Source organism: Sabethes cyaneus, chromosome 3 (genome assembly GCF_943734655.1).
Source record: "Sabethes cyaneus chromosome 3, idSabCyanKW18_F2, whole genome shotgun sequence".
Classification (NCBI taxonomy): domain Eukaryota; kingdom Metazoa; phylum Arthropoda; class Insecta; order Diptera; family Culicidae; genus Sabethes; species Sabethes cyaneus.
This window is the reverse complement of record NC_071355.1, coordinates 44,521,481-44,533,710: the sequence shown is the minus strand read 5'-3', so window position 1 is coordinate 44,533,710 and position 12,230 is coordinate 44,521,481. Positions and strand designations below refer to the sequence as shown.

The window sequence follows — 12,230 nt, the reverse complement described above, 5'->3', positions numbered from 1 at the left end:
GGGAAAAAGAGTTCAAATGTGTTATAAAAAGAGAATGGGACAGAAACGAGAAAATGGAACAGAAAATGAAAATAAAAGAAACGAAAACAGAAAAATGCAGTTACGAAAAAGATAAAACGAAAGAGAAAAATACGAGAAAGAAACCTGGAGAGGAAAGGGGAAAAGAGAGCCAAAACAGAGTAAACGTAACAGAAAAGGCGGTCAAAAGGTTCATCAAAAAAAGAAAAACGGAGCAGATGAAGACGAAAAATCAGAAAGAAAGGAGATACAAAGTGTTTTAGAAAAAGACGAAATCTGTTTAGGACGCCAATCGTCGTATGTTCGAGTCTCGACTGGGCAGTGCTGCTTATAGAGTCAATAGGATCTATGCATTTTCCTGTACTCTAATTACCGGCTGCGAAGTCAAATTCTTTCGACGTTCATACCGATGCACAGTGGTTCAATCAGCGAAATACGTGATCGTGTGATATTGCGCCAAAACGTGAAGTTTTTCGCATATAGTGTCTTTAGGAACATTTCTTGGTATAACAAGCCCCTTCTTGTGAGAGAAATCTTTAAGTGATTAATTCCCTTAAAAGTGAGATAAGAAATTTATTTTCTCTTACATTCGAGATACAGGTTTGGTACTTTCGGCAAAGTTGTAGTAAATATCAATACAAACAACTTTGTCAAAGACACTATACTTGTATCTCTTCATGGAAATTATCTGTGAAGCGTTAGTCGTGGACAAACCCTTTAAAACAGTTTTTAAACCCTGACTTATTCTGGTCAACTTTTACGTGTTCATAGTGTTCTAGAAAGTTATTTATCTTGCTAAAATAAACGTTTTTGTAGAACATTATTTTAAGTGATTTTCTGCAGTTTCGGAGATTTTGAGCATTTTTGATGAAAAATAGTACTAATTTGAGCTTAAATATTTCCCAAGGTGGCAAATGGTGGCAGACCAAACAACTCCTACTTAAAAGTACAACAAAAAACCTTTGAAATCAAGTGTCAATTGACTGTATCTGCTTGTATCCTCAAAAGTTACAGTTGTTTTAAAAATCCTTTACAGTCATGTTTATCGAACAATTAAAATGTTCTTCGGATGCAATAAACGCCATTTTGTTTATGTTGACAATCTCTTGGTAACAAGTTGAGTTACCAGCAACTTTTTCGCCTATTTTCGAGTCGAGAATGAATGTAGACTTTGACGCAATTAATTAATAACAGAAAAGCTTCCAAATAACTAACTTAAGTCTATTTGGTTCAATACCTTCGATTGGTGTCTTTTCAAAAGATCCCACTCATAATGGGCTGGTACCAAATGGCCGAAACACAAATGATCGAATCATGAATGGCCGAAATCCAAATGGCCGAATTTCAACAACAGTCTCAGAAGACCGAATTTTCTCGGAATTTAATTTAAGGTCTATTTAATTAGAACACACGAATTGACAAGCAGTTAATAATTAACTTTACTTAAACAAAAAATAAAATAAGCAACACATCTTTTTGTTGTACTTTTAAGTACGAGTTGTTTGATTTGCCACCATTTGCTACCTCAAGCTCAAAGTAGTACCATTTTTCATCAAAATTGCTCAATATCTTCGAAACTTCAGAAAATCACGTATAATAATGTTCTACAAAAACGTTGATTTTAGCAAGATAAACAACTTTCTAGAACACTATGAACACGTAAAAGTTGACCAGAATAACTCATGGTTTAAAAACTGTTTTGAAGGGTGTGTCCATGAATAACGCTACATAGACAATTTCCATGAAGAGATACAAGTATGGTGTCTTTGACAAAGTTGTTTGTATTGATATTTACTACAACTTTGCCGAAAGTACCAAACCTGTATCTCGAATAAACGAGAAAATAAATTTCGTATCTCGTATTTCGATGTTTGGACCACTGTGCGATGGCTTTGCTTTTTTATCCAATTTCAAGCCAAATTTCAGCTTTAATGCTAAATATGAATCGTGAACAGGCAAACGGGTGTAGGCTCTTATAAGAAGGGAGCTCCAAATCTTCTAAATATATAATAGTGAAGGTAGGGTACGGGAGGGTATTTCCAGCCCATTAAGCGGTAGCCTGAACAATATTCAGGAATTACGTTGAAACTATATTTATTCGAGACAAGATTTTTATACCAGTTGATAGAATATTATTTACTGAATATCGGCGTGTATTTCGGTTTCAATGAAACGCTACTGAATTTGAGTTATAGTCGCGAGAAATGATGAAGTCGCTGCGGCTAAATTGAGCGCATTTTCTATAGTGGTGTCTGTGTTTTTTAAATCCGACCGGCCGAAATAGCCTGCACAAGGATTAGATGCTTTACAAAAACAGATCAAAAGAGAGAGAGCGATGGATAACGTGTCGCTATTGCCTACATTCCGGGCTCATTGAAGCTTGCTGCTGGCGCTAGTGTATAATTGAATCGTTCATATACATTAGCGCCAGAAGCAAGTGGTTGTAACTCAAATACTAGCTATGTCAACACGATAGAAGCGTTTCAGGCCTCACATATTGGCAGTAGTGTAAATAACGCACCATGTGCTGGAATTAAAAACAAAATGCTGCTAATGGATAGTGAATGAAAATTGATTTATATTTTCATATCAGAAGGGAATTTTTGTGTTCTTCCGTGATAAAAAGAAGTAGAATTGTTCTGTGATAGCATATTCACAGCTGTTTAGTTTCTAGAATAAGTAAACGTGATCATAATTGTGTGTTTTCCAAACCTTCATCAAGAGCGGATACGCGTAAGCGATTGTTGCTGGTTGCGTGCTAGTGGGAAGACGAATAAAATTTAGCAAATTACTTACATTTTTATGAAAATAGTGTTATATCTATTAAAGCCATTATGAATTAAAGCCTATGAGTGCTACATTCGTTTCAGTATTGTTATATAGCGGCAAAGTTTTTATTTGGGAAAGTGTAGCCAAAAAAGGTAATGTATGCCGAAATTAGTAGCGTGCTGGGAATACCCTCCCGTATCCTAACTCCGGAACGTCTGAACGATTTTTCATCAAACTTGGCGTACATATTCCTTGACATAAGGAAATCAGTAGGGGGCTTGACAAATGGACGGTGATTCCTAGCAAGATGTAGAAGATCCACCGAGAAAAGGCTTTGTTTATCTTGCATTACGCAAATTTCTGGATCGATAGCAGATGTACAAATAGTTAAGAGACAATAGAGGAAACTGAAAACAAGAGGTGGCAATTGACAAGGATAAAGACTCAAATAATCAAAAAGGGCTTTATGTCTTTTCTTACCTCGAGTAAGACTAGTCACTCAGCTAGTTTTTGATAAACTCGTTTTAAAATAGTTTCTGGCGGCATCTCAAACATAAAAAAAACAATTTTTAGTATAAATTTTGCACCTAAATAAAATGTCCATAAATTGTAAAATATTAAGCGGCGTTGAAAATCATTCCATTGGTTACTAGATAATTTGTTTAGAAAGATAGCGTTAAAGATTGAAGTAGACTCGTTTAGCCATTTTCAAGAAATTTTGTTCTTCGACTCCAAAACACAGTTGAGAAACACCGGTTCAAAGTTTAGCGTTCTGTCTTCAATCACTCTGACACGTCATTACAGAAATATTTGTATACCTATTAAGGGAATTACACTTAAGATGTTACAAGAGTCAAAACGGTCGTAGCTTTTCTCCAATAATATAAACGACCGCAAGACCAATTTTTCCTCTAACGTCGTTGATTTCTGCTTTAAGTTGTGCTATGATCACATTGATAGATTGGCGATAGAGAAAATTTCAAACGGTCAAGAATTGTCAAAAGAACGTCGCTTCATCTTTCCTTGTCATCTTTGATCGGTTTTCTACCATGTTCTGTACACAACTGTATCGAGTAATGGTAATCACTGAGCAACGTTTTGGTCAAAACTAACGGGTGGCAACTAAAATTTGAGAATTTTTTTCTCAAACTGTATCCATTGTTGAAAAAAAATAGTTAACATTTGAAAACGGTCCGTAATCGGCTGTTCGGCGAAACTTTCGTTTAACGTCGAAACAGGAGCGTTATACGGCCGTCATGTCAACTTTGCGAATGCATCTCTTGATTCTACCAATCAACTGTTTGCAATTCGTGGCAGTTATTTTTGTACACTAAATTACTCAAAATCCCGAAGAAATCTTCGATTGGGCGCACGAGACAGATTTTTCGGGTCGTGATTTTTGGGTAAAAATGGGATCGAATGGGTATTCAGGAACGATTGTGTTTTTTAGCGTAATGCCCATCTGCATGATGTTTTTGTAGAAACGAGATCAAAATTTTCTTCAAAAATTCGTCTGGTGCATCTTAATTGATAGCCAAACCAGAGGGCTTGTTGTTGAAGAAACGAGAAAGAGAACGATGTCCTTATGGGTCCATAATTTTGGCTGGTCTTCCACTACCTTGCTTGCGAATAGTTGTTGGGCATCTTAGGATATGGTAAACAGTCGAAGCCGCAACATATTTGCTTTTAAAATGTTATACCGTATACCTTTTGCCGAAATTTCTGTTGCAGTTCGTAGAAGTGTACAACGCGCTCCCGAAATGCTTCTTGTTTCGACGCCATTTTTAGCAAAACTAGGCAAGCATAAACAAAACAAATAATATTAACAAAAAGAGGAGAGAGAGAGCTAACACATAAATACTCTCATTTCTCTCTGAGTTCGTTTGCTGTTGAGCATAAGTGTCGCGAAAAAATTCCAAAATTTTAGTTGCCATCCGTTACTATGTTGATTAAGGTTGATGCGCAAACCTCTCGCGTTTTGGTAATACATGATATTTGATATTAACGTAGTCTTCTGCCCGGCTGTTAAAAGCATATTTTTTTGGAGGTTGCTGCTGATTTGGACTAAAAAATTAATTGGACTCTTTATTAATGTCGTCATTTTCCACATAAGGGTTTTTAGTCTCTTGGTTAGTAAATTATTTTCCTTTCACTCTAAAGTCTGGTTTGTATTTAAACGTGTGTTTTAGTGGCGTAAAATCGGCAATAATCACTATTATTCTGACACAATTATGCCTGTGTATTACGAGTTGTAATCTTTCAATCAATTTCCATTTTAGTCTGCCATTTCACTAATGTTTGGTTTATCTCTTTCTGATTCCTTACAGGGAAGAACCTATACAACAATGAACACGTAGCAATAAAAATGGAGCCAATGAAATCAAAAGCACCCCAACTGCACTTAGAGTATAGGTTTTACAAATTACTAGGATCACATGGTAAGTGACTCGCACTGGCTTTTGTTCTTGTTTTTGGTGCACTTTTCTTGTATACTTCGTGTCTAGTTGCGCTGCAATTAAACGTCCTATGTTATTACCGCGGTACCTTACTGTTGAACTCGAAACTCAGCGAACGAACGTCTTGTTGTCCATTGAACGAACCGGTTCAACTCAAGACGTTACGAAAGCGGTTGCCCTCTGACAGTTACGTAGTTTTTTTTCGCTTTAGTTGTAATTTTGTAAGTGTTAAAATTAAAAGTAGCTTCATTTTCAAACCGCGCGATTTCAAAACACCCTAAACGAAACCGCGAGCCACGCGCCGGGTGTATACTTTTCCGTGTCTTTTTTTATCTCTTACTTTCCCCCGTTACAGATACACAGTCTCCTCCCGAGGGGATCCCCCGTGTGTATCACCTAGGTACGTGTGGTGGCCGTTACAATGCAATGGTACTAGAACTGTTGGGACCATCGTTAGAAGATCTTTTTACGTTATGTGGAAGGAAATTCTCACTCAAGACTGTACTGATGATAGCTAAGCAACTAGTAAGTCACGGGTCGGCAAACACCCTGTACTTTTTTACGCTCTCTATTGTTTTCTTTTCTCTCACTTTCTATTTCATCAATTTGTGTTCGAACCTATTTGCGTTACTATTTTTTCTGGTTTGTGTTTCTGTTAACTGTTTTTTCTATTTGGAACTGTGCTTTTAATTTTTGCTTACGATTGTAGCTGTTACTGTTACCTGTTCTTGGTTTTATCGTTCATAACTTGCTATGAATCGACTCTTGTAAATATTTTCACGATTACCATTATTTCATCCTATTAGTACATCAAACCAAAAAACCAATTTCGATCATTTTTTACAACATCCTTGTGTCGTGTGAGTGTGAATTACATATTTTATTGGTAGATGCCGCTTTGTGGTCGATTGAAGGGAAACTCAACTTTTGTTCTGTTTTGTTTAGTTGCTTTCTTCTTACGTTTTTTCTGCTATTGTAGAGTGATGCTTTGAAACGTTCAGAATTGTTTGTTCTAAAGTAGGAACGTTTCGTTAAGTTTTCATACGCCTAACCCAGTAGTGAGTTTTCGAAACGGATACTAATATTTTCCAGTCATTTTACTTGCCTTTTCCGAATGGCAGTACACAACTCTGTTGCCATGAAAAAAAGCGATACACGAGTAAATGTTTGTGAGTTTCGTAACGAACTGAGCGTTCCAGTGTTCGATCAGCACCCCAAAAAGCTAGACTGTCATGCGTGTGTGTAGCGTCATAGACTACTTATGATAGTCTGACCATTAATCTGCATTTATCACTATTTCTCCACTTTAGTGCTAATACAAGCTATGCAAATCTGCCATTCTGAATAATTATACATGGGCTGACGCTGTCAGTGCTTTGCTCGGCGTCAGCTTCCCGTAGAAAGCGATGATCAATCAACAATTGAAGTAGTAAACCAAATCCATTTTCTGTTTCTTTCTTTAGGATAATCCAATCGAAAATATTGCCAGATACCATTCCGTGTAGATAATCAAACATCTTATATTAATTTCTTTGTTTTGTTTTCTCTTCAGTTTTAACCCATATAAGCAGTTCTTCTACTATACAAAAAACACACATCTTTCGCTTGATTAAATCCTTATTAGCAAAGAGAAGCAGTTTGTTTTTCATTTACTTACTCTTTATTTCGAAAGCGTTTTAAAATACCAAATACCAGAAAATGTTCCATCGAAAGTAAACCTTAGTTTGCAAGCCGACCCGTACTTAATAGTATCAGTGCAAGTTGAAGGAAGAAGCTACCTCGAGCGGCAGACGAATCGAACGATATTGATATTAAATTGTTGTCATTTCTCCATTCTTCTCAGAGAGCAAGACCGCAAACAGCCGAGCGGAAAGTCCTTGATAAATTGTCCTTGAGTACACAATTGGCCGACCAGTTTCGCTCTTTCTGCCACATTCAAACATCACGCGTTCCCAGGCCAAACAGACGTGAGGGAGGCAATCTAAATGGGCTATCCTTCCGTCGGTCGGCACACTTTCCCGTGCCTGACTTCCCGCTTCCATCGATTTCCACGATGGTGTGGGATCTCATAAACACTCGACCCCGATGCCGGGTGGCATCACGTGAATAATCGTTTCCGTTTCCTTTCGTACTTTTAAACTGATTGGTTGAACTCGTACCGTCAGCCGGCCAGCATTGCCAATTATCGTAAACTGCAGCGCGTTTTTAATTTTCAAAACCCTAATTGAGCCCATTTGTTTCATACTCAGTTTTAAATTATTCTTACTTTTTCCTTTTCTCGGCTGTTTTACAAATAAAACAAAATGTCAAATGCCAACCCGCAAACTCCCCAGCAGAAGGTATACCGGAGGTATACTACTTCGGTCCCTGTGGCAAATACAATGCACTAGTTATGGAATTACTCGGTCCCTCACTAGAAGATCTGTTCGATCTGTGCGGCCGGCGATTCTCGCTGAAGACAGTACTCATGATAGCAATACAATTAGTAAGTAGTTTAATTTCTCTCACTCTCTTTTTCTTCCTGTTTCACCCTATCATTTACTACTCTGTACCTGTACTTCTCTTTTTATTAACATTTATCTCACACCTCTCTTTCTACCAGCAATATATCGTAAACATTTCCTCACTTTTCACCTTTCTCACCTTATAACTATCCTAAGAAACACAGTTTTTCTCTACTGAATGCGCTGTAATCGCTCGTGTAATCTTCGTCTGTTGATTTTTATCCTTACCTATAATACAGTATCACAAGGTTACAACACCTTTTTTGAAAGTAGGTTCATCGGTTTTCCTTTTAACATTTTGCTCACTACGTCTAAGTGTACGTAATTTTTCTTTTAAGCATTCATCTTTCGACTCTCGGAAACTTGTCTTACACGGTCGTCATGTAGTCGACATAATAGTAAACACGTCAACTGTTTGTGTCATCATTTTTCTTTTTCCTTTGATGTCTACACTTTAGCGATTGGTGTCCACTGGCAAGGGAATGGTTTTTTCGCTACTTCAGTGTTGATTTGGCTTTTGACTTGTGTCTTTTTGTCGGTAGCGCGTACGAAAAATGCAATCAACCGCAAACGAAAATTGTTCAAATTCAAATTCTCGTTTTTTGCTTTCTAAACCACTGTTTACTGTAAGATTCTCTTAAGTTTAATTTTGTTTCTATCAATGTACATATGCTTAAGCAAATAGATTTTTTCTTCGTTCTTTTGCACGCTGTGATATACAATTGTATAAAATTTACGCATTTTTATTCTTTCTTAATATTGGTGATCCATTTCGGAAAAAGAAACTGTGATTGTTTTCTCTCGAAGAAGACTGTTAGTATTTGCAACAGGTAATCGATACCAATCAGACTTCGTCTGCAGATTTTACTGTGCATTTAAATGCTAATTTATACCGACTGTGTAGTCGTGTTTTACACAAGACGATTTGGTCGAAAATGTTTTATAAAATCCATTTTTTTATGTGCTATCTCGCTGATTTTAATAGTAATTTTTATAACGATCCGATCAGAGGAAGAGGATCCTGACACTCATAAAATCATGGTTTCAAACATTGTAAACCTTTTTTTCGGAAATTGGACGACGGAGCTGTTTGAAGAAGACTTTTGAACCTTATAAACAAAACGCAATTCGAGTAGAAAACAAACAAAACCAACATACAATTTCTTCTTCTTTTTTATCCATGCCGGTAATTTTATCATTAAATAGTCATACCAAAAGCTGCAAAGTTATTACTGTATACTGTAACTATAAACAATTGAGTTGTAGGATCTACATCTGGCATGAAAGTCGGCAAATCGGTAGCCTCTAAAAAGCTACTGAATGACTGAAGTACAGAAAACATACCAGTCGGTAATGGAGTAATTTATGCTTCATGCACCTATTGTATTATGTGAGACTCTGAATGCCACCATTGAATGTGTCCGGTATGTGGTTTCAACAAAACGGTGCAGCATGCTACAGGGCACGTGAAACAATGTTGTAGGATTTAGTGAGAACAATATACTTGTCCCTATTTTGCGGATTACACCAACTGTAATCGACGTAATATTGGTAGGTCCAATATCTTGAGAAAACTTTTGTAAGGAACTAGTCCGCCAAAATGCTGAAAAGCTTACTTGGAACTTGCCTTGCAGGGATGACGTGGAGTTTGTCAAATGTTTTTTATATAAAAGATTTTCATGTCTGAGATAACGAACGAGGACTTGTCGTAGTACTACGAGTTGGTACCGTTCGTCCCATTGATGCCTAAATCAAGATTTTTTGTATAAATTTCATATAGAGGTAGCCAGTTTGAGTCATTTGAGAGGGCCACTGTAGTTGTAACTGTTGTAATTTGATATAGTGTAATCTAACAAACGACAGTAAACCAGTTATGCGAATCCCAGACTCATGTGGTCTAATTTTCTCACACACTCGTACTCATTCTGACGAACACGCCGGCATAAACATCCCTTTCGGACTCTCGATCTTAATTATTCATGCACTGCGACGTTTTTGCGAGTGTGTATTTAGCTTTCGTTCGTCATTGCAGCCTGAACTGGTGACAGCGGTTATTCGTGAGGGCTCACACTCCCACCCGTAAATAGAATCGAGGGCGTGAATGAAGAAGAAAAGGAAATTTATGCAAAATCTGTATCCCAGTGCGTCATTAGCCCTCACGGGCAGTTTATTTCTGATGATCATGATTTTTCAGTCGTTCACTACCTTCACTACACTACTACTACTTTAGAGGCAAAATTCTATATTTCTCAAAACTCGTGCTTTATGTGAATTTTAGCACTAGCCCCGCAACTGTCTTGCATTCTAACAGCCGGCCGCGAATTCTGTCGATAAAGAAGAGTCAAGACTTAGAAAGACATATAAGCCCAAAGCTTTGCTTTGCTTCGCTTTATGAGAAATATGTATTTCACAAACATATGTTCGGAAAAATCGGCCTTTTGAGCGAAGTATTAAAATTGTGGTGGACCAATGTCACTGGCTTTATTTTAGTCTAATTTTAATTAATTGCATTCTATTGGACATCAAGGATATGTGTTCTTAGAGTATGTACGTACTATGTACGTAATATTGCTACCGTAGCCACCAATGTTGATGGCGGACCGTGAATTCTCAATCCGTATCTTCTCAATATAATTCTCGTATAATTCTCAATAATTGGAATTATATTATTCGACCAGATGGAGGCTTTATGATCTTGGCCTAAAATCGTTTAGATACTGAACTCGGCCAAAAACATTGAAGGCGGATGCCCGCGTGGCGTCAGATTTTTTGCCTGTGCTTGTGACATCGAGGTGCAATACTGGTCTAACAAGCCAGTTGTACATATGTTCGATTCTCGACTGGGCGAGACGAGCACTAACCCTGAAATTGAGTCCTGTACATTAGAAGTTCAAAATCCTTATTTGCTTTGCTATTTAAACCTTAGATTACCTTGAAGAAGATCCGAACAATTGTGTTCAGTGAGAAAGATTATTTCTGATCGAATAGATACGTTAATAAACGAAACTGCCGTATTTAGTGTGATCAGCAGCCATGGGCAATGCAAGAACAACCAATGCACAAAAACCCCATATTTTTTCAGAGACGCAGTTACGGAGATGGCCACAACGTTATTATCAAGGGAGCCCGCTATCGGTAGTCTATGGCCTTAAATGCAACCATAATTGGTTCTGGCCGATATGTGGTTTTAACAAGATGGCGCAACCTGCCAGGCGGCAGGTGAAACAATGGGCCAATTGAGATGCGATTTTGATGAGCAAAATTCAATGGTATATTAACCGGCTTGTTTCGAGATAAATTCAAAAGAATTCGATTTCCGAATTTCGGCGGCACATTATAAACCTTCAAACAAAGCTTGTGAATTAGTTTATTGTTGTGCATGCTTCAAAAAATATATATTACGAACACCGGCTGGCGCAGACATAAACAGAAGGATGGACACAAACCTTTGAAAACCGTGTTATTGCGTGAAAAAATTACGTATTCGTAGGATGGCGTATCTATTTTTACGCAATTGATTTATTTATCGCAAAAATACCGGCCGATTACACTTTTTTTACACGGTTTAGTTTTTTGAGTATTAAGAACGGGGTAACTTAGAGACCATTCATTTATTTCTCAATACATTTGGGAGTAGCTCGACATTCCCCACGTAGATTGTAAATAGTTCCTTAGCTGCACCGTTTTCGAGTAATCGAAAAAAACAAACCGTGTAAAACAAGACTTGAGTGTAGGTTGAAAACTCCTGCCCTTCGGGACTCGAGTTTGGGCCCACTGCACTTCAATTTGGATTTAAAATCAGACTTAAGACTTGACTAGACTTGACATGAGATTTGAATTTTAATGATTTGCAACGCATATTTGACCTAGGGTTTAAAGCTTTATATTGGACTTTAGTTTGGACATTAAATTGGACCAAGTTTGACATGAAACTGTATTAATACCTAGCTTAACTAGAACTTGGATGTGAAATTAGATTTGAAATTTTACCTGAAATTTGACTTGAAATGGGACTTGTAATTAGATTTAGAATTGGACACCTATTGAGACTTGAAATGAAGGACATAAATTGGTATTGACATAGGACACGTCACCAAACTTGAAATTGTAATTCGACTTTAAATTTCGCTTAAAATTTTACGTTAAATTGACTTGAAGTTCTTTATCAAATTGGGCTTAAATCTGCACCAAATTGAAATTTAGTTCGAAAATTTATGCTGTAAATTGGAGCTAAAATTGGACTTGACTTGCAGGTGAAATTGGATTTGAAGTAAAACTTAATTAAATTTCAAATTATAGTTGAAATTGTGTCTGAACTTGTAATAAAACTGGACTTAATATGAACCAATTTACACTGGGCTGTGCTTCAAATTGTACCAGCTATTGAACATAAAAATGTATTTGACATTGAACTTGAAATCCCAGGCAACGACCAATTTTGGTCTTAAATGCCATTATAAGAGTGTAATAAAACCCAAATTGT

At 37.0% G+C, this 12,230-nt stretch overlaps 1 protein-coding gene across 7 annotated transcripts in view; it reads left to right on the top strand.

The window, feature by feature from the left end:
* LOC128744209 (casein kinase I) overlaps window positions 1-12,230 on the top strand; it is a 64,750-nt gene that overhangs the window by 3,521 nt on the left and 48,999 nt on the right. For 4 of the 7 annotated variants that reach the window (XM_053841045.1, XM_053841044.1, XM_053841049.1 and 1 more), the window contains exons 2-3: window positions 5,115-5,225; window positions 5,599-5,768. In XM_053841045.1, the coding sequence (XP_053697020.1) occupies window positions 5,115-5,225; window positions 5,599-5,768 (281 nt within the window). Of the gene's footprint in view, window positions 1-5,114; window positions 5,226-5,598; window positions 5,769-7,576; window positions 7,729-12,230 lie in introns of those variants that run through there. The other 3 variants (XM_053841046.1, XM_053841047.1, XM_053841051.1) reach the window with 3 other exon arrangements.